Below are 21,075 nucleotides of genomic sequence, written 5' to 3'. Positions count from 1 at the left end.
AATGGAAACTGGCCAACTGTTCACCCTGAGAAATCTCACTGAATCAAGGTTAGTCACTAAGTTAGTTATAGACTTAGAGGTCAGTCGGTTGGAACCTTCGTTTTTACCATTGGGGAAACCAAAGCGTAGGGAAAAGATAATGTTTTTCGAATGTGTGCCTTTTGTACCCTCCATATGCTTCTCACGAACAAAGGAAAACAAAATAAGCTCCAATTGTAAGAGTCTCTTGTCTATGGTTTTATGATTTAGATTTAATGTTAAGAGGCAAATGAGAGTCTCTTGGTATTCTGCCCATATGTCTCTCTCTTATCTCTTAAAAGTGACAATTCCCAACTCTATTTTTACAATGTAAAAGGATGACTCTCCTCTAATGGTTATCTGTCATTGTTTGTGTTTAAAGTAATTTTATATGTTAAGACTGTAGCCTTAGGATGCAGGAAAGCGACACCCGTGGGGCCGACGGCAGTCCCTGAGGTAGGAGGGGCTTGTAGGCTGGAGTGAAAAGGACGAGGCTAGTCACTGGACTCAGGAGATGTCAATCACCTTTGTTCTGTCACTGAAGGGAGCTGTGTCCCCGAGGGCAGCCATTCTGAGAGTTTCAGGAATGACAGGGCCTTCTCTATTCCATCTGGCTGCCCCTAGAGACAGAGAGTATTTAAAGACTAAACTGCGTGTGTGGCTGGCTTCACTCTCCGTGCTGGTGCGTATCACCATTACCCCACGGCCACTAGATGTTAGTCTAGGGCCACAGGTAAAGAAACTGAACTTCACGCAAGATGGAAGCTGACGCACCACTGACTGATACTTAGGCTTTAGGCACGCCCAACGACAGAGGCTTTCCTTCCTACAAATTCCAGTACTGATCTAGCTTGAATCGCAGGGACAGGAAATCGTCCACAGGCAGGCCCAGACAGTGCTACAAGCTACCGTGTCTTCGTTGTATTTTTATTTTTTTTTTAGTTTATGCATTTATGTTGAGAGAGAGCGGACCCGAGCAAGTGGGGGGAGAAGCAGAGAGAGAGGAAGACAGAGAATCCCAAGCAGACTTCGTACTGTTAGCGCAGAGCCCGACGCGGGGCTCAGACTCTGGAGCTGTGAGATCATGACCTGAGCGGAAATCAGGAGTCGGATGCTTAACCGACTGAGCCACCCAGGTGCCCCATACAGTGTCTTTAGATGCCAGGCATGGAGGCCGTGGTGGCAGCCACAGCTGGAGAATCAGGGAAGGACTCACATAATGAGGAATGCCCTCGAAGTTCAGGTATGATTGCTGGTCACTTCCTATCGGGGCTGTTCAAAAAGTGATCGAGATGTCTGGTGATCTCAATGGGTACTGTGAGAGTCGCAGAACTCATTTTTAGAACTAAATTCATTTGAAAATGGAACAATGACTATACCAAATGGCCTGTTGTGTGGGGCCTTAGTTCATGAAATAAAACGACACAATGTTGCCACTCTAGAAAGGTCAGGCATTGTTTATTAACAATGCCCAAAGAATCTCATTAAATCTGGGAGCGTGAGGACAGAACAAACTAATGTCATACATGTGAAGTGATCTGCATACCAAGGAGGACCGCCCTGGGACCAGATCAGCAGTTTAGCTCTCCCGTGGGTCCTGTTCAGAGGACCCCATGTTCCTTGGAGGGGTGCCGTCCCGAGCTTAGCATCGGTCTTCGTCCCGTCTAGCACCAAAGAGACCCCGGGCAGATGCGTCCACCCAGCGTTCCTTCCTCTATTGCAATCTACTTCTCAGTGCATTGCAAACAAACGGGTGATCCCAGGTGAGGGAAATGGGATTCTGCAAAAAGTGAGGCGGCTAGAATTTTCTCCATTAATCTGGGCATGCTCCAATTTGCACTAGGAGCATACATTTGCATGCTGAATTCCAGAGGCCCTAAGTCTAAGAATATTAGATAAAATAAAATTAATTCTTGTAATCCTCTGTGATCATAGTCAAACCCAATATTCTCAGCCTGGGCCACGGAATAGGTTTGCCTGCCCGCTTTCCTCTGTGCTTTCCTATTAAAATTATCTTCTCAAACGCCGTTTGAGTGTGGGCTGTAGTCGATGCCGGGAGGGGACAGGGTGCCTGTGACCTGCATCCGGTCTCCTAGAAGCCTAGAGCCTAATGGGGGAGACGGCGGACGTTTAACAGACACATCATTTTTACCACAAAGTTAAAGAAGCTCAGAGAGGGCTGAATTCATTCTGACTGCAGCGAACTGGGATGGATTTGAGTTCTTTGGGGGGGCATAAGGAACAAGGACACACGGAGGTGGCAGCAAGGGGACACTCTTACCTTTCTATGAGTTCAAAACACCTGCACGGTTCTTTAGCCTCTAGTCTGTTTCTCCTTCATCTGGGGAGGTTGTTAATGAGAGACACAGCTCCTCGAGACGAGATGGCTGAAGGCTGAGCCCGGCAGGCCTCAGAGGCTTGGGAAAGGCCCACGACTATGGATCATTGCGGGATGGGCCAGACAGTGAGCGCGGCCGGGCCACGGCAGAGAGCAGGATGCCAGTTTAGCCTGGCTTCGTGCAGTAATCTGCTGGGCCTCAGGAAGCAATCTCGATCCAGGCGGTGGCTTGGCTTTTTTTCTGGCTCCTCTATGAGCTTAGGCTTTGCCTGTGGTTCTGGAGATGGCATCAATCACGGGATACGTGGGCCTGCTCGTCGTGGAGCAATCAGACAGACTCCCTGCGCACCAGTCTCTAGTGGTTAGTGAGCTAACGACTGCGCAGTACTGTCAGGGTTCGACCAGGACAATTGAAGATCTTTTTAAAAAGCTACTGTTTATTGAATGTTTGCTGTGCGTCAGGTACCGTGCTCAGGGTTCTCTGTATATCGCCAATTTAATCCCTGCCACCACCTGATAACGTAGAGTCTATCATTATTGACAATTTATCTAAGAGGAAACCAAGGACTTAGATTAGATAATTTGGCAAAGGTCAATTCAGTGAGAGGTGGGGCCGGGATTCCAGATGTGCTTAACAGAGCCCGCCCTTCCCCCATGTCCCTGGGCCTCCCACCAGCCAGCGGGTGCCTGCCCTGCCTTCCTGGGGAGCCCTAGGCTCTGCTTTGACTTTCTCCTCTGCTACTCCCCTCCCCTCCCCACCTCCAGAGCGCTCCTGGAAGGAAGCTCATGAGAAGGGATGCAGGCACACTGTGTCCTGGGCCCAGGGACAGGTGACCTTTCCAATTCAGCACCTTTATAAATCTTACCTAATGAAGTTAAAGGGGAAAAAAGAATTAATGAATAAATGAAGGTTAAATCACTCCCTGCAGAAAATTGATGCTGACAGCGAGGGCCAAGAAGAGAGCTTGGAAAGCAGGGAGCTGACTTGCACAAGAGGCTTTTAAAATTCCTTTCCCCAAATTCGAGAGAGATGTATGGCCGCCCAAGTCTGAGAGGGGCAGGGAAGGCTCTGGGTCATCCAAGGCAGGCGGTCTGAAGGCGATGGGGTAAGAAAGCCATACTCTACCTTGGGTAATTTTGTTCTGGAAGCCAGTATGTGTGACACACATATGTGTGCTTGTGCACCACACGCGCGTGCGCGCGCGCGCGCACACACACACACACACACACACACACACACACTGTTCACACAGTTAACTCCTGCAGCTAATCAAGGCATGGGTTGGGTAGTGTGGGTCTGCTCAGCTCACTCTTGGCCTCCGGGAACCTCTGGGGATTGTCTTCTTGTAAGTACCCACTTGTTAGCCATCTCGGTCTCCCTGTCACCACCCTCAACTGCCACCACCATGTCCCCAGGGCTGCACACCGCAGCCCGATTGGCTCGGGGGTGGGGGTGGGGGGGCATAGGTGAATGCATGGCTGGGCCAAGGGAGGGAGAAGAAACAAGAGTAGAAATAGCTGCCGGCCAGCACAGGCCAGAGGGTCAGAAGAGGTGCAAGGAAAAGGAAGGAGGGGTTTCGGGGAAATGGATGACGGAGGAGATGCGTGGTAGAGGTCAAAGGGCAAAAATCTGGGCGAGGGCCTGGGAGAAGCATACGCTCTTCTAGGCAGTGCTGCGACGTACCGAGTCACCCTCGGGCAGGTCACTTGCTGGCCTAAACTGACCTCAGTTTGGCTCTTCGGTGAAATGGGAATGAAGAGGAAGCCCGCAGAAGACGTTCAACGGAAAAAAAAAAATCCTCCCCAGCGGAAGCACCGGGCGGAAAAGATCAATACTTCCGGTTTTCCTCTTGTCTGTGCCCACAGGTTTTTAAGAATCTGATCATGAAGACAGGGAGGCTCAGAGGGACCAGCCGAGCGTGCCCACCCTGCAGCGGGATGGGGCGCGGGAGGCAGGAAGCCAGCATTGGGCTGGCGGAGGGTGGGGATGTGGAGGGTGGGCTGGAGAGGGGAGGCAGAGAGACCTGCGCTGACTGGATCAACCAGTAAATAAAAGGTCACAGTGATTTTTCCAGGCACCCAGGGAGAAGCAGACAGAGAGCTCTGCTGACGGCGGGCGCTGACAATTGGCAAATGAGCCTCTGCAGCTATCTGTTTCCCTTCCTTATTCTCGTCTCACAAGACAGAGGCTAGAAATAGATGCAACTGGCAGATGACTTAAGGATGAAAAATGAGCAACATGTTAGTTAGGGGGGTCTCCGTGGCAGTGAACCAGGGAGCTCACGAGTGAACCAGAGTGAAGGACGAGGGCTTAGCTGGGGCTGATTCCAGGGTTGGGCTCTTGCTCTGTCCCAGGCACTTTGCAGGGATCATTTATGCTCAGCAACCCTATAAGGCCGGTATTATTATTATCCCCACTTCACAGAGGAGAAGACTGAGGCTTAAGGAGAGGAAGCCAGGCCCTACCAAAGAGTGGGAGAGCCCAGATTTGAACACGGGCCTAACTGCCCCCAAACGTGAGCTCTGCACACTATCCTACAATGTCTCCTTTGCACACGTTGTCTCTTTTCCTGTCTCCCTTCCTCCCTGCCTGTCTCTTCCCATCCCATGACAAGTGTTTGTTGAGCACCCACCAGGGCCAACCACTGCAATATCTCCTGGGGACACAGAAGCAACCCGGAGGGCAAGGTCTCTGCTACCAAAAGATGTGGTTGGAATGGCCGAGTGAACGAATGGGACCGGGCACACGAGCTCCCTTTTCCTCTTCCCTGAACCTGAGATGAGCAGGGGGTGTCCTCACCATACAGGGAAGTAGCTGTCCCCAGGGACGGGGGGGCGAGGGGGGTTGGTGTGATTACAGAGGGCTTTTGGTGGTAGACCGTGACCCGTGCTGGCGTCCTTTTTCTTGACTGTGCCTCTTAGATCCATGACCTGCTGGGGGGGGGGGGGGGAGGGGGGCGCTGCCAGGGAAGGCAAAACACCGGAAGCTTGCTGCATGATCGTCTTCTCCCAGGTTCTCTGGTTCAATGGTAGGGGCTGAAGGAGCCTGAAGCACCTTCTGTTTGGGCCGAGGCTCCTTTCATCTTGGTTAGGGCAGGTGGGTTGAGTCCACCTGCAGTCTGCTCACCGCCTGTGGGCTGTGGATATTCTCCGAGGCCAGGTACCTCTCCACCCTTGCCTTCTGCTCCAACAGTACCAAATCTGGGGAAAAGCTCCCCTGCTTTTCATGATTCACCTAGAGCAACACCTCCTCCGGGAAGCCTTCCCTGACTGACAGACTCTGTTGGGTAGCATCCCCTCATGCATTCCCAGCGCCCTGCAAACTGTCTCACAATACTCTTTTCCTGGTGCATGTGTGATTTTGTCGGGAAGGGCTCTGTGCTCACAATAGGCCCTCAAGGGTTGTTTGATAGATCACCTGGAAGCTGAGTGGTTAACGAAGACATTGTTCTCAGCTCCGTTCATTTTTCTCTTTCCGATCTTCCTTCCGCCCGACTCTCATCTCTGCCCATCTCCCTCTACTCATTAAACATTACTTGAGGGACAGAGGCTGAACCCAGACTGTTTGCTGAGCCACCAACAGCTGATGACACAGGCAGTTCTCCCTCCACCTGGTGCAAATTTCAAACCCCAGGCTGTCTGCAGAAGTGGGGGGGTGGGTGGGAATAACCAGGAGGGGGAGTGAGACAGGTCGCTCCGTGCAGAGCGGCAAAGGCCCCGGGGCATTTAACTGTGGGGCACGCAAGCCACGAGGCGGGGACTGTGACTGACGTTGGGTCCCTGAGCCGGACGGGGTCCAGAAGGCTGAGAGGGCAAGCTCGAGGCGCTGGAACACAGACTGGCTTTCCCCTCAGTGAGCACAGCCCTGGCCTGGCGTCTGAAAGCGCCGTGCTGGGGCGGATGTCCTTGCACACTCAAAGAACACACAGGAATGCTTGCTCTTGTGGGCCTCATCCTCCACGAACGCTGTTCTCACACGCACGCGCACTCCCAGACCCGGGCCAGCCTCTGTCCCACACAGGCGTGCGGTCAAAAGGATGTGCGAAATGTCCTGGTTGCGGGGGACGTTCAAATAAATTTTATCGATGGGGAAACTGAGGCTCCACGTGGCCTTCACTCAGACTCCAGCGAGCGGTGAGGCTCCAGGGAGTGATGGAAGGCAGAATCCTAGCTTACCACTCCCCTGTCGTTCTCCTGTCACCCCTGTCACCCTTCCCCCACCACCTCCTTAGCAGCTCACCACTGGATTCTCAACTTTGTCCCTAGGACCAGCCCCTGAGAGAACAGCTGTCTGACAGGCAGCGTGTGTGACTGGTTGGCCAGAACCCCTGGGCGTTGAGGAAGGCCCCCCGCCCCCGCCCCCGGGTTTCCATAAGCCTGCACAGCTGCTCACTTCCGGCTGAGGAATGCAGGGGCCATTGTCTGGAGAAAGCAACTCGTGGTCAGCTTCCGGTCTCATGGGAGCCCTGTGTTCATGGAACCTCTCCTGGGTAAGAGGCCCAAGCCCTCTGTACGAGGAACCAGCTCCTTCTCCTTCCAGCCTGGGCACCCAGGACTCTGGCCTGCATAGGAAGGAGCTTCATCAAGTGGCCTCAATGCCCAGCACCCACCTCCTACCCTCTCTTGCTGGGGGGTGGCGGGGGGAGTGGCGTGGAGAATGGGGGGTGCACCCCAGACCTTCAAACCGCGCTCCTTGTAGGGTTCGCCGCCTTCCCCTGTCCTCCCTCCCCCCGCCCCCTCCCCCACGCCTGGTACAACTCTTGGCATCTCCGAAGCTATATCTTCACATCACAAGCAACTGTCCTAGTCATCGGCGGATGGAAATAACTTTTCACGACGGCTCCTCTGATGTTGCCATCTTTTGTGTTGATCAAAACAACAAAACGAATCAGACCCTCGGCGTTTGATTGAAGCCTAATTGGAAATCCAAAGTGGCACTAAATGTTATGGTCTAAATAAAACACATTCAATTACAGAAACTCAACACGGGGAGCATGAGGGAGAGCTCCGTGGAGGAGCTAAGGAGCAGGCTGCAGAGTTCTGGGGCGTCAGTCACAGCGGGGCCGGAGAGATCTGGAGGCGGCAAGCGCAGAAGGCTTTCTAGAGCCCTCCAACCCCCGTTTAGGGCAGTGACTGCAGCCGTTCCTGTTTGCCTGGTTCACACAGGAGTTGCACAGAGAGGCTGAATCGGGGCCTCCTGTGTCCCGTTCCTGCCCTCCTTGCAGAGACGGGCCAGCTGTGGATGGGGGGTAGAGAGGGTGCAGGGGAGTCATGACGTCACCTGCTCGGCCTCCAGGATGGTGGGGTGAGGGCACACAGACCTGCGTCTCCACCCCAGCCCTGCCTCCTGAGAGTGTTATGAGGCCCTCGCTCAGGTCACTTCACCTTGCTGAGCCTTGCTTGCGCGTCAAGTAGGGGAGATAATACCTCTCAAGCTTGTAAGGAGTCGGGAGGCTGCTTGGGAAGCACCTGGCCCACTGCACTGGCTAAACATCAGCGGTGGTAGTTTCCTTTCCTCCATCCCCTCTGACCACCGGAGCCCCTCCTGTGACTGTGCACCTAAGGCCCAGGGGAGCGCTCGCTTTCCTTTATTGTTTTTTGTTTTAAACAAAACAGTGGTGGTGGGGGGGCACCTGGGTGGCTTAGTCGGTTGGGTGTCCGACTTCGGCTCAGGTCATGATCTCCCAGTTTGTGGGTTTGAGCCCCGCGTCGGGCTCTGTGCTGACAGCTCAGAGCCTGGAGCCTGCTTCAGATTCTGTGTCTCCCTCTCTCTCTCTCTCTCTCTCTCTGCTCCTCCCCTGCTCATGCTCTGTCTTTCTCTGTCTCTCAATAATAAATAAACATTTTAAAAAATGTTTAAATAAAACAGAGCACTGCTCCAGTCTCCTTGGGCGTGTCAAACTAGGACTTGTGAGTCTGTGCTGGTCTCCTGGAGCCCTGAAAGCCGCTGCTGAGCCCTTTCCTAAATTCGGAGCCAGGTGGAGAGCGGGCAGGAAGGGAGGTGCCCTCTGCGAACACGCGGCAGCCAGGGGGCGCTGTCTCGAGAAGCCGGAAGTGTGGATTTGGCTTCCGAAGGCTGGGTGGAGTGCAAACTCTGCTGTTTCCCAGCTTGGTGGCTGTGGGCAAATTCCTTAGCCAGACTGAATTTCAGTCTTCCTGTCTCCAAAAGAGGCAAGGACAATACTACTTCTCCCATGGCATTGTTGGATTAGCCGAGGACGTGTTTGTAAACTAACATAAGAAAAACCGAACCTAAATGTTAGCTAGATTTCAACACATCTTAAATAAAGTAGAGCTGAGAGGCAGGGCGAGGTGGTTAAGTCTCTTTTTTAGGTGCGGCTACGTGCGGAGCGTGATCTGCAGGGCTTGGCCTGGTGATTATGCATGGGGCACAACCAGAAAACTACAATTACGACTACCAACATTTATTAAGCACGTACCATGCGCCAGATACTTTTCAGATGCTTTTTATGTATTCATTCATTTGATTTAATCCTCAGGCAGATGCTGTAATTGTGCCCATTTTCCAGATGAGGAAACTGAAGCACCGAGAGGTAAAGCAACTTGTCCGAGGTCACACAGCAGTAAGTAGCAGAGCCAGGATTTGAACATAGGCAGGCAGGCAGAGTTTAGAGCCCACACTCTTCACGGGGTCAGGAAACTGCCCATCATAGTCACTATCTGCTTCCTCACATCCTGGTTTGGCAGACCTTCCCCTCTCCAGAGCTGCTTCCCCCTCAGGTCTCCTGTCCTCATCTGTAAAATAAAAGGCTGCTCCTCACTAGATAATCTCTGAGCCCCTCACTAGATAAGCTCTGAATTGCTGTGTCAGAGAGAGAAGGAGTCCTCCGTCTGAGTGACCCCAAGAATGGAAGGACAAGGACAGGTCTCTCCCTGGTCGGTGTGACTTACTTGGGTCACGGAGCACACAGTAGGTCTCTGTTCCGGCACTGTCCACTTTATATTGTAATTTATCTATACATCACTCTTCCCCACCAGAATGAGACCTCCCTGAGGGCAGGGATTCGATTTTATTTATTGCTACACAAAAGCACACTCAACGGTGCTGCTGCTAAACATTGGAAAGAGCAGAAAGAAGTCAAGAAGCCGGGTTTATAACATTTTGCTGGAATATTACTTAGAGAGACTGCCCTGCCTAGATCTGCATATGCAAATGACTTGTCAGTGGACAGCTCTATGCATTATACATGGTAGGCACTTAACGGTCTGGTGAGTGAATGAGTCCGTGTATGCAAATGATATGCAAATCTTTCCCTATTTTAATTTGACCCTTGGGAACATCTTCAGTGACTCTCTTGGGCCCAGGTTGTTTTTAATTTTTTTTTTTAACTGCAAGTGTTTAAAGACAACCAGTTTCCTTTCTTGCCTGTGCGGAGCGAGGCTGTTCTCAAGTTGGGGAAAGAATGCCGGGCTGGACCAGGTTAATTTCTGCTTCTCCTGGTAAGTCAGGGGAAGACGTCGGCAAGTGACTCCCCTCTCGGGGCATCAGTTTCTTCACCTCTAGAAAAAAGGGAGTGGGTTTCCTGCTGGTGTGGAGACACTATGATTTCCCATCCCTCAGTCACAGAAACATCATTCTGGGCAGTCAGAGCGTCAGTGTTCACACGACCTGCCTAGAAAGAGAAATCGAGTCCCTCGCCAAGGATTAGAGAAAGTCTCCAGCCCCCCTGCCCATTTAGAGAAATGAGTTTTTTTGGCACCAGTCCTTCCAGCCTGGGCATTGTGTTCAATCATTTCTTTCCAAACCAAAGGATTTTAAAATAAGAGGCTGGAGTTTTCTCTCTTAAATACAACAAGCCAAGCGTCTGATTAATAGGGTGGGTTTGCATTTCTTTTCTCTCATGTGAAAATATTTATTAGAAAAATGCTCCAGTGAGAATATTAATAGCCAGGGAATCAGGTCTGTGTCAGCCTCTTTGTTCCCTGACTTTTGAAATGGGGGATGTGGGGAGGGGGGAAGAAAGAAAGAAAATCAAAACCCAGGCTTGGGGTGGTCACCTTTCCCCGCACCCCCTCCCGCTTGGGGAAAGGCACTGATATGAGCAGCTTAGCTCCTGGGCCACACTGGGGTCCCAGGCCCTTAACCAGAAACACATGTGCATCAAAGGCTTGGAGTGAAAGTGACACATTTGAAAACAAAAGTGCAGCCGAAATTCGCTTATCCTCACTTTCCTAATCCGCAAACTCTGTAATTCTCCCCGAAGCCCCTCAGGCCTTGCTGCAGCCCCGGGCCTCCTCACATCCTCTCCTCCCCCACGGCTGGGCCCAGGCCTCCCGCCCAGGCAGAGGGAGGGCTCCCGTCACTGAGACCCAGAGCGCCTTGTACAAATACACCTTGGCACGCTCTGCCCGCGCCCTGGGAAGCCTTATCGCCTGGACTAAACAAATGTGCACAATCAAAATAATAGTCTGAGATGTCAAAATAAATGAGCAGGGAACATCTGGAAGTGTGGTTCCCCACATTTTTTTTTTTCTTCCTTTGCCTTCCTCAAGTCTCTAGCTGCCTTAGGGGTTTGGCAGCTCAGTGGCTTTAGCCACAGGTAGGAGACTTACTATTGCTTCTGAGTCACAATAGGCCCTTTGAAAATGCTCATTTTGGGGGCTAGGCCCAGGTTTGCAGTAGATAGGCCCTCCCCCAAACCAAGGAAACCAAAATGAGTTCTCGGGCGAAGCTGGCTATATACTCCCGGATGGCACGCTAGAGGGTCTGGTCTGTCTTCCCACCTGTCTTCCCCACCCAGCACATCTTCAACCAAGGCAGGGGACTGAGGGCCTGGGAAGGGGTCCCTCCTGCCCGTGAGACACTCAGAGAAGGATGCCCTCACAATCCTTCCAGATGACTTTTCTTTCTTTTTCTTTTTTTAAGTTTACTTCTTTATTTTGAGAGAGGGTGCACAGGCAAGGGAGGGGCAGAGAGAGAGAGAGAGAGGGAGAGAGAGAGAGAATCCCAAGCAGGTTCAGCACGGTCAGCACAGAACCTGACACAGGGCTCGAACCCATGAACTGATCCGAACTCAGATCGTGACCTGAGCCGAAACCAAGAGCTGGCCCCCAACCCACGGAGCCACCCAGGCACCCCATGAATTTTGTTTCTATTAACTCCAGGCAAAAATTTTTCTCGTTCCAACTCTCTTAATTTACTTACGGTGGGCAATAGTTAGAAAGTCAGTTTCCTGCATGTATCCCCCGGGGTTAATCACCACTGCCCTGCATAGCAAAAGTGGGGTACCTCGGAGGCCCGCCTTCTCAGTGGGCTGATGGCGATATTGCCACAGAGACATTGCCGGGGGGAACCCTTTAAAATTGTGTGCCACCTACTAGGTATGTATCCAAAGGATACAAAAATACTGATTTGAAGGGGCATATGCACCCCAGTGTTTATAGCAGCGCTATCGACAATAGCCAAAGAATGGAGAGAGCCCAAATGTCCGTCGACTGATGAATGGATAAAGAAGATGTGGTATATATATTCAATGGAATATTATTCAGTGCTCAAAAGGAATGAAATCTTACCATTTGCAACTACGTGGATGGAACTGGAGTGTGTTAGGCTAAGCGAAGTAAGTCAGAGAAAGACAGATCATCATATGACTTCACTCACTTTGCGGAGGTTGGGAAACAGGATGGATGAACAGAGGGGAAGGGAAGCAAACGGAAGAGGAAGACACAGGGGGAGACAAACCATCAAAGACTCCTGAATACAGAGAACAGACTGGTGATTGCTGGTGGGGTGCTGGGTGGGGGATGGGCTGAATGGGAGCTAGGCATTGTGGGAGGGGACACCTGTTGGGATGAACACTGGGTGTTGCGTGTGGGTGATGAATCACTAGATTCTATTCCTGAAATCGTTATTGCACTGTATGGTAACTAACTTGGATTTAAATTAAAAAAAAAAAAGAAAGAAAGAAAGAAAGACGTAGGGCACCTATGTAGCTCAGTCAGTTAAGCGTCTGACTTTGGCTCAGGTCACTGTCTCACGGTCCGTGAGTTCAAGCCCCACATCGGGCTCTGTGCTGACAGCTCAGAGCCTGGAGCCTACTTCGAGTTCTGTGTCTCCCTCTCTCTTCACTCCTCCCCCCGCGTGCACTCTGTCTGTCTCTCTCTTTCAAAAATATATAAACGTTAAAAAATTTTTTTAAATAAAAAAGAAAATAAATAAATAAAATTGTGTGCCACTGTCTGGGCAATTTCCTGGCAATGCGATCCTGTTCCTCATGGATTCCCTCAAAGTCTTCCCGGAAGCACTTTCAGAGCCCACATTGGATGTGGGCTTCATTTAGGACTTATGCAACTTTTAACCAAATCAGTTGTAGGCTTAAAAGCTACCAGAACTTCCCCGTGAGTTTTGGGAAATCAAGCCAGTTTCGATGACTCTGACACTGAAGGGGCAGGTACCCTGCTCAGATGCCTTCTGGGCCTCCGAGTTCTCATGTGGGGTCATGATGGGTGAGCCCCGAGGTCCTTCCCAGCTCGGAGGTTCTGTGCTTCCATGATCCCGAAGGGTCAGGAAACCACGTATTTATCTTCCCTGAGCCTTGTCTCTCCAGGTGTGGTCGTGGGCGTCCCGAATCAGGATCACCCGAGGTGACTGGCAGTGGAGAGGTAAAGAGGCAGGCAGAAGAGACAGCCTTGTGACTTCTGAGGCGATGTCATTAAAAGGCAATAGTTCTACCTCATTTGTGGGAATCCTCACTCTTCGAGCCCTCAGCTGCCATGTTTGCCAGGATCTGCCATGTTCCAGAAGTCCGGCTCTCCTGCGGCCACCTTGCTGTGGGCGAGCCCGTTTCACATGGGGAGGCCTTCTCCTAGGCACTCGGATCACTAGGCACTCTGGGGCACTAGCCCCAGCTGAGCCCGGTCTTCTAGTTCCCAGACAGACAGAAGCTTCTAGATGATTCTAGTCCTTAGAATTCTAAGCGCCCCAAGTCATTTGTGTTGTAAAGAAAAGAAAAGCCCTCTTCGGTGCACCATGGCTGGAACCCTGACTTACATAGTTTGTGAACATAATAAAATGGTTGTTTTATGCCCCAGAATTTTGACACAGTTTATTATGTAGCAGTAAGTGACCAGAACGGTATGCCAACTGTAGACAAACGTGAGGGCATTTTTGCCTTCAAAACTGGGATCCGAGTGCCCGCTACTTGGAGAACAGCAGCCCTATCTTTTGGGACCTGGTTTCCTTACCTGGAAAGGCCAGAAATGAAAAGCCCCATGGGTAGTCCCTTTCTGGCTACGTGTCCACACTTGCAGCCAGACAAGACCCTGAGGGCTTGGGGCCTGACCCCCCTTCTCTCCACAGATGCCTGCAATACTGGCCTCCTGGGCCTCACATATGGGCCCAGGGCTGCCTCAGCCTGTATCAAGGGCAGCGGGACTGTTTAGTCTGCTGGGCACATTCCTGGATTTTTAAAATAAATAGCAGATTATGAGCAACTTAGCCTGATGCTGTCATTCGGCCAGGCCAGAGGCTTTGGAAGCGTCCCTTGGGAAGGAGCAGCAGGAATGACAGGTTGGGGTCAAACACTCGGGAACTCTGTCCCAGCCGTAATTTAAGTGGAGAGGCTTCTAGCCTTCTCTGGGGTGCAAAAGAACTTCTGACACGACCGATGGCAGCAATGATGATAACAATCCCACTTCACGCTGAAAGCATTGTGTGTCAGACGCAACAGTTACCATTATTAGGCCCGTTATACAGACGAAGAAACTGAGGTTTAGTGACGTGCGATAACTTTCTCAAAGCCGGACGTCTAGCACACGGCTATGGGTTAAATGGAGCTCTGTCTGACTCTCATGCTCCAGCTCTTAACCATTATGCTATCTTGCCTTTCCAGGCCTCGAAATAGAGAGCAGCATCCCATGCCCCCACCCGCCCCCCAAACACACGTGCACGCCCCCGTCACCAGCCTTTCTGCTGTTCCCAAGGCCCTTTCCAGCCTGCACGGAGCCATTCTCCACTGTGACTCCCTTTTTCTATTTCACCCTTCGCTGGATCATTTTATGCCTCTATTCCCTCTGCTAATTCAAACTAATTAAAGTATAAAATAGAATAATTGCTTCCATCCCCATACTCCTTCTCATCCACGTTGAGTACAGAAGTTATATTCTTTATCGGGGAGTGGCCAACCTGACAAGTTGGGTGGAAACGGGGCTATCAAGTTTCTTTTCATCTTCTCGCTCAGTTTTGCACTTGGCTCGCAGCCTGATTTTCCCTGGACCTGCTGTCTGACTTCCATTAGACACTGAGGATACGGGAGAACTTGTATTCACACCCATAGCATCTGTCGATTTGCTGTTGAGGAAGCAGGGGCGGACTTTCTAGGGAAGAGCCAGGCATCCTGTCCGCGGGACCCCCGGGCAATTAGCAGGATTGGGGAATCAGTTCCCAAATGCTCCCCTGGGACTGGCTGGCCCTAGATCTATTAACAGTACATTAACATCGGCTTGTTAGGCGGTGGCACTAGGACCCAACACTTCTTACTAGTCCTAGTTCTTAATTAGGTGTAATTAACCGAGAGAGGGGGAGGGAGGGAGAAAGAATGAGCTGGACTGGACTGTTCTCGCTCTGTAGGGAGATGTAAACCTCCCTTAGCAGAACTTGAGACCAGAGACTTGGTTCTCCACTGACGTGGTGCCGAAGATACAACCGGTGTGTGTTTTGGGGGCACAGGAGGGGGACAGAGAGACAAGAGGTGGGGAGGAGGGGAAGGCGCGGATGACAGCAGGTTGCTCAGAGGTTTATTATAAGGTGACGGGAAGCCCCCGTCCCACGATGTCTTATAAAGGTCTTAGGTCTTTTAGGGAATGCCGAAGTCTTAAATCACGGCCTCGAAACAGGAATACACTTCTCCACAGCCAGCCAGCATTTCTAGCCTCTCCGCAGCGTTCATCTTTTGGGGAAGGCGTTCACATGGGCACCCACAGCCTCATAAAACTCTGGTTCCAAGAGCTTTTTCATTTGGTCTAACCTCAGGCCTGTCTCTCTACTGTCATTTTGGTGTCGCCTTCTAGAGGTGTTGAAGAGTCTCCACCCCAAGACCTTAGACAAGGCTCTTTAACATGAAAGGGGCTCTGGATTAGATTTATTAATTGCGTCTTTGAAGGGGAGCAAACGGAATCCCTAGGAACTTAAGAGTCTAGTCCACCCAGCTCGTTAGAGGTGGGTCAGGACCGGAACACAGGCTTGTTGGCTCCGCCTGGGGACCACCGGTGGTGCCACACGGCCACCTCACTTCCTCTTAATCATCACTCACAGTCGCCGCCCTCCAGAGCCGGAATCATAAGGGCCTGAGAGCTGGAAGGGGCCATATAGAAAGTCAATGACAAGGGGTCATTGCACGCGAGGCAGTGGGAAGGAAACTCCCCTCTGCTGAGCGGAGTGTCTACTGAGCCTCACGTCGACTCTCGTGGGGCACACTGAGGTGAAGTGACCGGCGTAAGGCCACGTGGCTATGAAACGTTGAGACGGGATCCAAATCAGAGTTTCGGACTGCAGAGACAACCCTGGGATCTCGTTCGACTCCTCCCTTTCGTGAGGGGGGGAAAGCAAACGTGCGAGGGGGTCATGCCTCCAGATACAGCAACCGCTGGGCTAGAACCCGCGCCGTCCGACTTCATCTGTATTGACTGTTCTCTTGCCTCACATTAAATTATTATTTTTTTAAATTTATTTATTTATTTTGAGAGAGACAGAGATAGCACAAGTGGGGGGAGGGGCAGAAAGAGAGGGAAAGAGAGAGAATTCCAAGCAGCTTCCGCACTGTCAGCTCAGAGCCCGGTGCGGGGCTCGAACCCACAAAGTTGTGAGATCGTGACCCGAGCCAAAACCAAGAGTTGGACGCTTAACTCACTGAGCCACCCGGGCGCTCCCATTAAACTGTTTCTTAAATGACGTCTGAGGGGCACCTGGGTGGCTTAGTCGGTTAAGTGTCCGACTCCTGATCGCCGCTCAGGTCATGATCTCGCGGTTCTTGAGTTCAAACCCTGCGTAGAGCCTGCTTGGGCTTCTGTCTCTTGTTCTCTCTGCCCTTCCCCCGTGCTCTCTCAAAATAAATAAATAACCTTACAAAAAAAAAAAAAAAAAAAAAAAGACGTCCGAGCTGTCTATGAATATTCTGTACTCATAGTTGCTCGGCCTCAGACAGATGGGCCCCCTGAGCTGTTCTCGGACCTCATTCCTGGACCCAGCCCCAGGTGAAATCACCTAGCTACCTACTTCTACACGGTTTACAGCTCTCAGGGTGACAGGTGTCAGAGTGTTACCACAAATCCCCCTTAGACTCTGCCCACTGATCACAGCTCCACCTGGCATAGGGAGCTCTCCGGCCTAATATCTCATCGGACTGGAGACAGCCCCGTGGCTTCGAACCCAAACTCTTCCTGTATCCGCTCGGTGTGACAGCTACCACGGAACCCCTCTGTTTGGTGAGGTTGTAGCAAGAACTGGGCGGCTGTGGCCGAAGATGAGGACGAAGGAGAGGATATTTATAAATAAGCCATGTGGACACTTAGCTGAGCCAGTGCCGATGCTTTTGGAGGTGACACAGGATAAGATCTCAGGAGGACACCATAGCCCCTGAAGGCCACTCACCAGCCTCCGGCTCTGGCTCATGCCCTCTCCTCTGACCACATTTTGAATGCAATTTCAGAAAGCATCCCATCTGAGAAACAGATATGCCAAATTACGAGCCTTGGCATCTTCTTCGTTCCAGTAAGGTTGCATTGGTTCCTTCTACGCGCTCTCTATGCTTTTCCACTGCACTGCCTTAGGGACCCAGGAAGGAGCTTCTACCCAGAGCTACCCGCCTGGTCCTTAGCCATACACAATGCCTTCTGAAAATACCACATTTATCATGGGTCTATTTGATCCCTCCGACCATCACTTTATCCACCTATCTATACTGCCACTGATCGATCCATCTGTCCCTCTGATTATTTTCCTGCCAAAGTGTCCAGAATGGTGTTCATCAGATATTAACATGGTGTTACAAACTGGGCAGTCCCATTTGGGAACTCGTTGCTATTTTCTTTTCCGTATATATTGTTTGAATTTGCACGGGGGGCAGCTACTGTTTTTGCTTAAGAAACAACCTTGTATCTACAAGTAAAGAACAGGAAGAAAAGGCAGAACGTTCGTAGACTCCAATGGGATGTTCTAGATAACTGGCTACGTGTCTCCTTCCCTTTTTCTCCCCCCGTCCCTTGTTAGACTGTAAGCAATGTGAGGGCAGCGGCCGAGGCCCATTCATTTTGAGGTTTTCCCAGCACACTGTTCCCAACCGATATGTCCCCAGTAACGGGTTTTGTTAGGGTTCGCGGACTGTTTTAGTAGAACGAGACATCAGCGTTTATTTCCAAGGCCACTCTACCACTCTAGGTTAGGCAAAGCCTCCTCTAGCTCCACCAAGTTCCCATCTGCACCTGTTTATGCCTCAGCTGCAGGGGCCACATGAAAGGAGGTGAGAAGACAGGTGGGTTCAGGAGGACCTGGGTGCAATGCATGCAAAATCTGCATATGATTTGTGGCATTTGTTCCCAAGAGGCAATTTTTGAGTTAGAGCTGCATCACTGCTTCCCTTATGCTGTCACGTGCCCATTTTGTCTCTTCCTTCCTCCCTCCGTTCCTCCCTCACCCCCGGATTCAGAATTCCCACATTCGAACAGAAGGGAGGAAAAGACAACGCTGGGAGAGGGGGTGCTCCTCAAGGACCCCTGGAAGTTCGGCCGAGTATTTTGGGAATGACAACCCCTCAAGAGCTGGAAGGCACCTTGTGAAAGCTCACTGGTCCTCCAGCCCGGCATCTTTGTCTTGCCTAAATCAGGGGCGTCAGCCAAGGCAGGTGCACAACGCTTTTTCTGCTCTTCGGCCTTTATCTTACTTGTCGTGTTCAGGTCAATGCCAAGACCACTGCTCCTGCGGAACACCTGCACACCCACCGCCTGAACGAATGGAAGTAACCAGCCTTTCCCAAGAGTTTTGCTTTGCTTCCTGTGTCCGCATTGATTTGGGAATCCCAAATCCGCCTTCTACCCTGTGTCTCTTGCCCATCACCACGGCTCTCCTGAATTTACCTTTTCTCTGCCCACACGTACTCAGAGCAAATACAATCCGGGGGGAATAACGCTCCATCGGAGAAGGCGGGGAACCTACTCGATCGTTAGCCCGCAGAGGGTGGAAGTCTATTTCTCAGGCAGACTTCGCCTTCCCAGAGCTGGCCGGCTTCTACTGGCATCAGTCTGTGACTCAGGCCAAGATTTTTATCTCCTTCTGGGGCCCTATCTTGGGTCTGTCTCTCCCAGGATCAGGCCCAGCCAGGAGGCCTGGATTATTTACACTTCTTTGGCTCCCTTGAGCAGCAGACTCTGTGGGCCCGGGAGCTGTAAATCTACCGCTTAATCACACCAAGCTGCTCCAAGCAGTCTGGCCCGTTCTTGCGGGGCTGTTCATCACGCACCGAGACAGGGGCTGTGGCCTAGAGAGAAGCCTCCGGGAAGTGGCTGGCCCCAGCTGCTTCTCTCTGGCTCCCCGCAAAAGCCTCCAAGGACTCTGCCTCTCCCAGGACCCCCGAGCAGCGAGCCCAGACAGAGGGCTCTCTGGTTAGATGAAACAGCTTTTGAACAAAGGTCAGGCCACAGGTTATCAGTCGCTCCTGGGCTTTGGAAAGAAGGCCTGGGTGTCAGCACTTACCTGTCTCTCAGACATGATGTACAGGTAACGCTGATCAACGGAGAAGGCCATGTCCCGGAGGATGGGGCTCCCGTCTTTGAGCACAGAGACCATCTCATACTGGACCCCTCCATGGGGGGGACCATCGGCTCGAACCTACGAGAGAAATAATGCATCGTCAGCACCTGGACTCAGCGGTCCCCTTACGGGACTAGAGCAGGTCGCTTTACAGAAGATATTTCCCGGCCCCCTCCCCGCCCCCGGTCGTGACTCTGAACCAGACCAGGCTTCAGAGAAGGTAGAGGTGCTTCTCTGTTCAAACAGCCCGGCTTTCCCCAAGAGAAATACTTTCCCAAGTGGTTTGAGTGGACCACGTCTGGGATTTCTGATGGTGGGTTCATTTGCATGTGCATATGCGCCAGTAGGAGCGATTCTGAATATCCGAATGTGGTTATTTCTGCGTGTGTCTACAGATATTTATAGCACTGATGGGTGTGCGTGTGCTGGCACACCCTTATTGGTGTTTGGGGTAAGAGAGTCAACACCCGTTCACAGTGTTTCTGCCTCAGGCACGTAAGGAAGAACGGTAAAACAATCATGTAAACTATCAAAAAGCTGGTCCTCAAGAGATGCAAGAGTTTAGGATCTCGGGAAGGTCTTCCTTCCCCCAAACATATCCCCCGCTTGTGCGCAAATTCACCCCGTGATTTGGGGGAGCCAGGAATCCGGGCTCAGACCGTCAGAGCCCAGCTCTAGATAATAAGTCAGAAAGGACTCGGATACCGTCTAGTCCACGGCTTCTCAGCCCTGCTTCCACACCAGAATCGTCTGGGGAGTTTTAAAAGATACGAATGCCAGGGCAGGATCCATTCATCAGAACCTCTGCGAGCGGGGCCTGGGCATCTTCGTCGGGATTCAAAGCTCCCCCAGGCGAATCTGACGAACAGCCAGGGTCTAGAAGCCCTGATGTCGTCTACTGGTTTTCAAGCCGGCATGCTTTGAGAATCACCTGGGGGGCTGCATGGCTGAACCGCGCCCAGAGTTTCGGATCCAGTGGAAATGAGGCCTGAGATTTTTTTCACTTCTCACAAATTCCCAGGTGATGTGGGTGCGGCTGGCCTGGGGGTTCGCGAGGGATAGTCTAAGTTCTGTGCAGAATTCTGAGACTCGGTAGAAGATGGTCTCTGAGGTCATATAAAAAGGCTCGTGTCCAGGAGTCCTCAGTGTGAATATGTTCCTGCATTTCAGATTTCTTGTTCTCAACACAGCAGCTGCCTATTTTTAAAAAAAATGTTTATTTATTTTGAGAGAGAGAGAGAGAGAGAGAGAGCACTTGTGTGAGCGCATGAGTGGGGGAGGGGCAGAGAGAGGGGAAGAGTGAGAATCCCAAGCGGGCTCTGAGCTGCTCACGAACCATGAGATCATGAACTGAGCCGAAATCAAGAGGCGGATGCTTAACCGACTGAGCCACCCAGGCGCCCCGGCAGCTGACTGTTGACCGATAATCCCTACCCTGGCTTGTTTTCTCTGTCTCTCTGCCCATCGAAACCCTGACTAGCTCGAGCCCTGCCTCCTTCGTGAAGCCTTCCTTGATCTCCCCTCCACACTAATTACTCATCACCCTGATGCCTTTTTTTTTTTTTTTTTTTTTTTTTTTTTTGCCACTAGACATTTTGTCTTAGGATTATAATCAATTGATTTGTTCACTGCATATGGACTGGCTAACATGTATTGACTACCTACTCAAATCGTTCTCTCATTGCTTCACATGTGCCTAAGCCTGTCAACATTTTGAAGACAGGGATGTGTCCTCTCTTTCTCTAAGAACCCTGTGAGCACTAGATAGGGGCTGGGAACATAGCTGGTGATGGATAAAAGGGGATGCTTGAGAAATACTTTTGAAAGGACGTGAAGCAGGTGATAAAGGACTGTGGCCTCTAGCACCAAATCAAAGTGAGGTCAAAAGGCATTTTCTCTGTAAGGTTTTAAGATTCAGGCTTCCCCTCCGCATTCCATCTGGTTTTTCTCTTGTACT

At 51.4% G+C, this 21,075-nt stretch overlaps 1 protein-coding gene across 1 annotated transcript in view; it reads right to left on the bottom strand.

Moving 5' to 3' along the window:
* PLXNA2 (plexin A2) overlaps positions 1 to 20,034 on the bottom strand; it is a 113,278-nt gene extending 93,244 nt beyond the window's left edge. Inside the window, exon 1 of the mRNA XM_049634232.1 lies at positions 19,062 to 20,034. Coding sequence (XP_049490189.1) covers positions 19,062 to 19,154 — 93 coding nt within the window. The 5' untranslated portion in view covers positions 19,155 to 20,034. The remainder of the gene's footprint in view (positions 1 to 19,061) is intronic.
* Positions 20,035 to 21,075: the final 1,041 nt, after the last annotated feature.

The sequence above is a fragment of the Panthera uncia genome, chromosome F1, assembly GCF_023721935.1.
Source record: "Panthera uncia isolate 11264 chromosome F1, Puncia_PCG_1.0, whole genome shotgun sequence".
Taxonomy (NCBI): domain Eukaryota; kingdom Metazoa; phylum Chordata; class Mammalia; order Carnivora; family Felidae; genus Panthera; species Panthera uncia.
The sequence above is the reverse complement of the archived record's forward strand: the minus strand, read 5'-3'. Positions and strand labels throughout refer to the sequence as shown.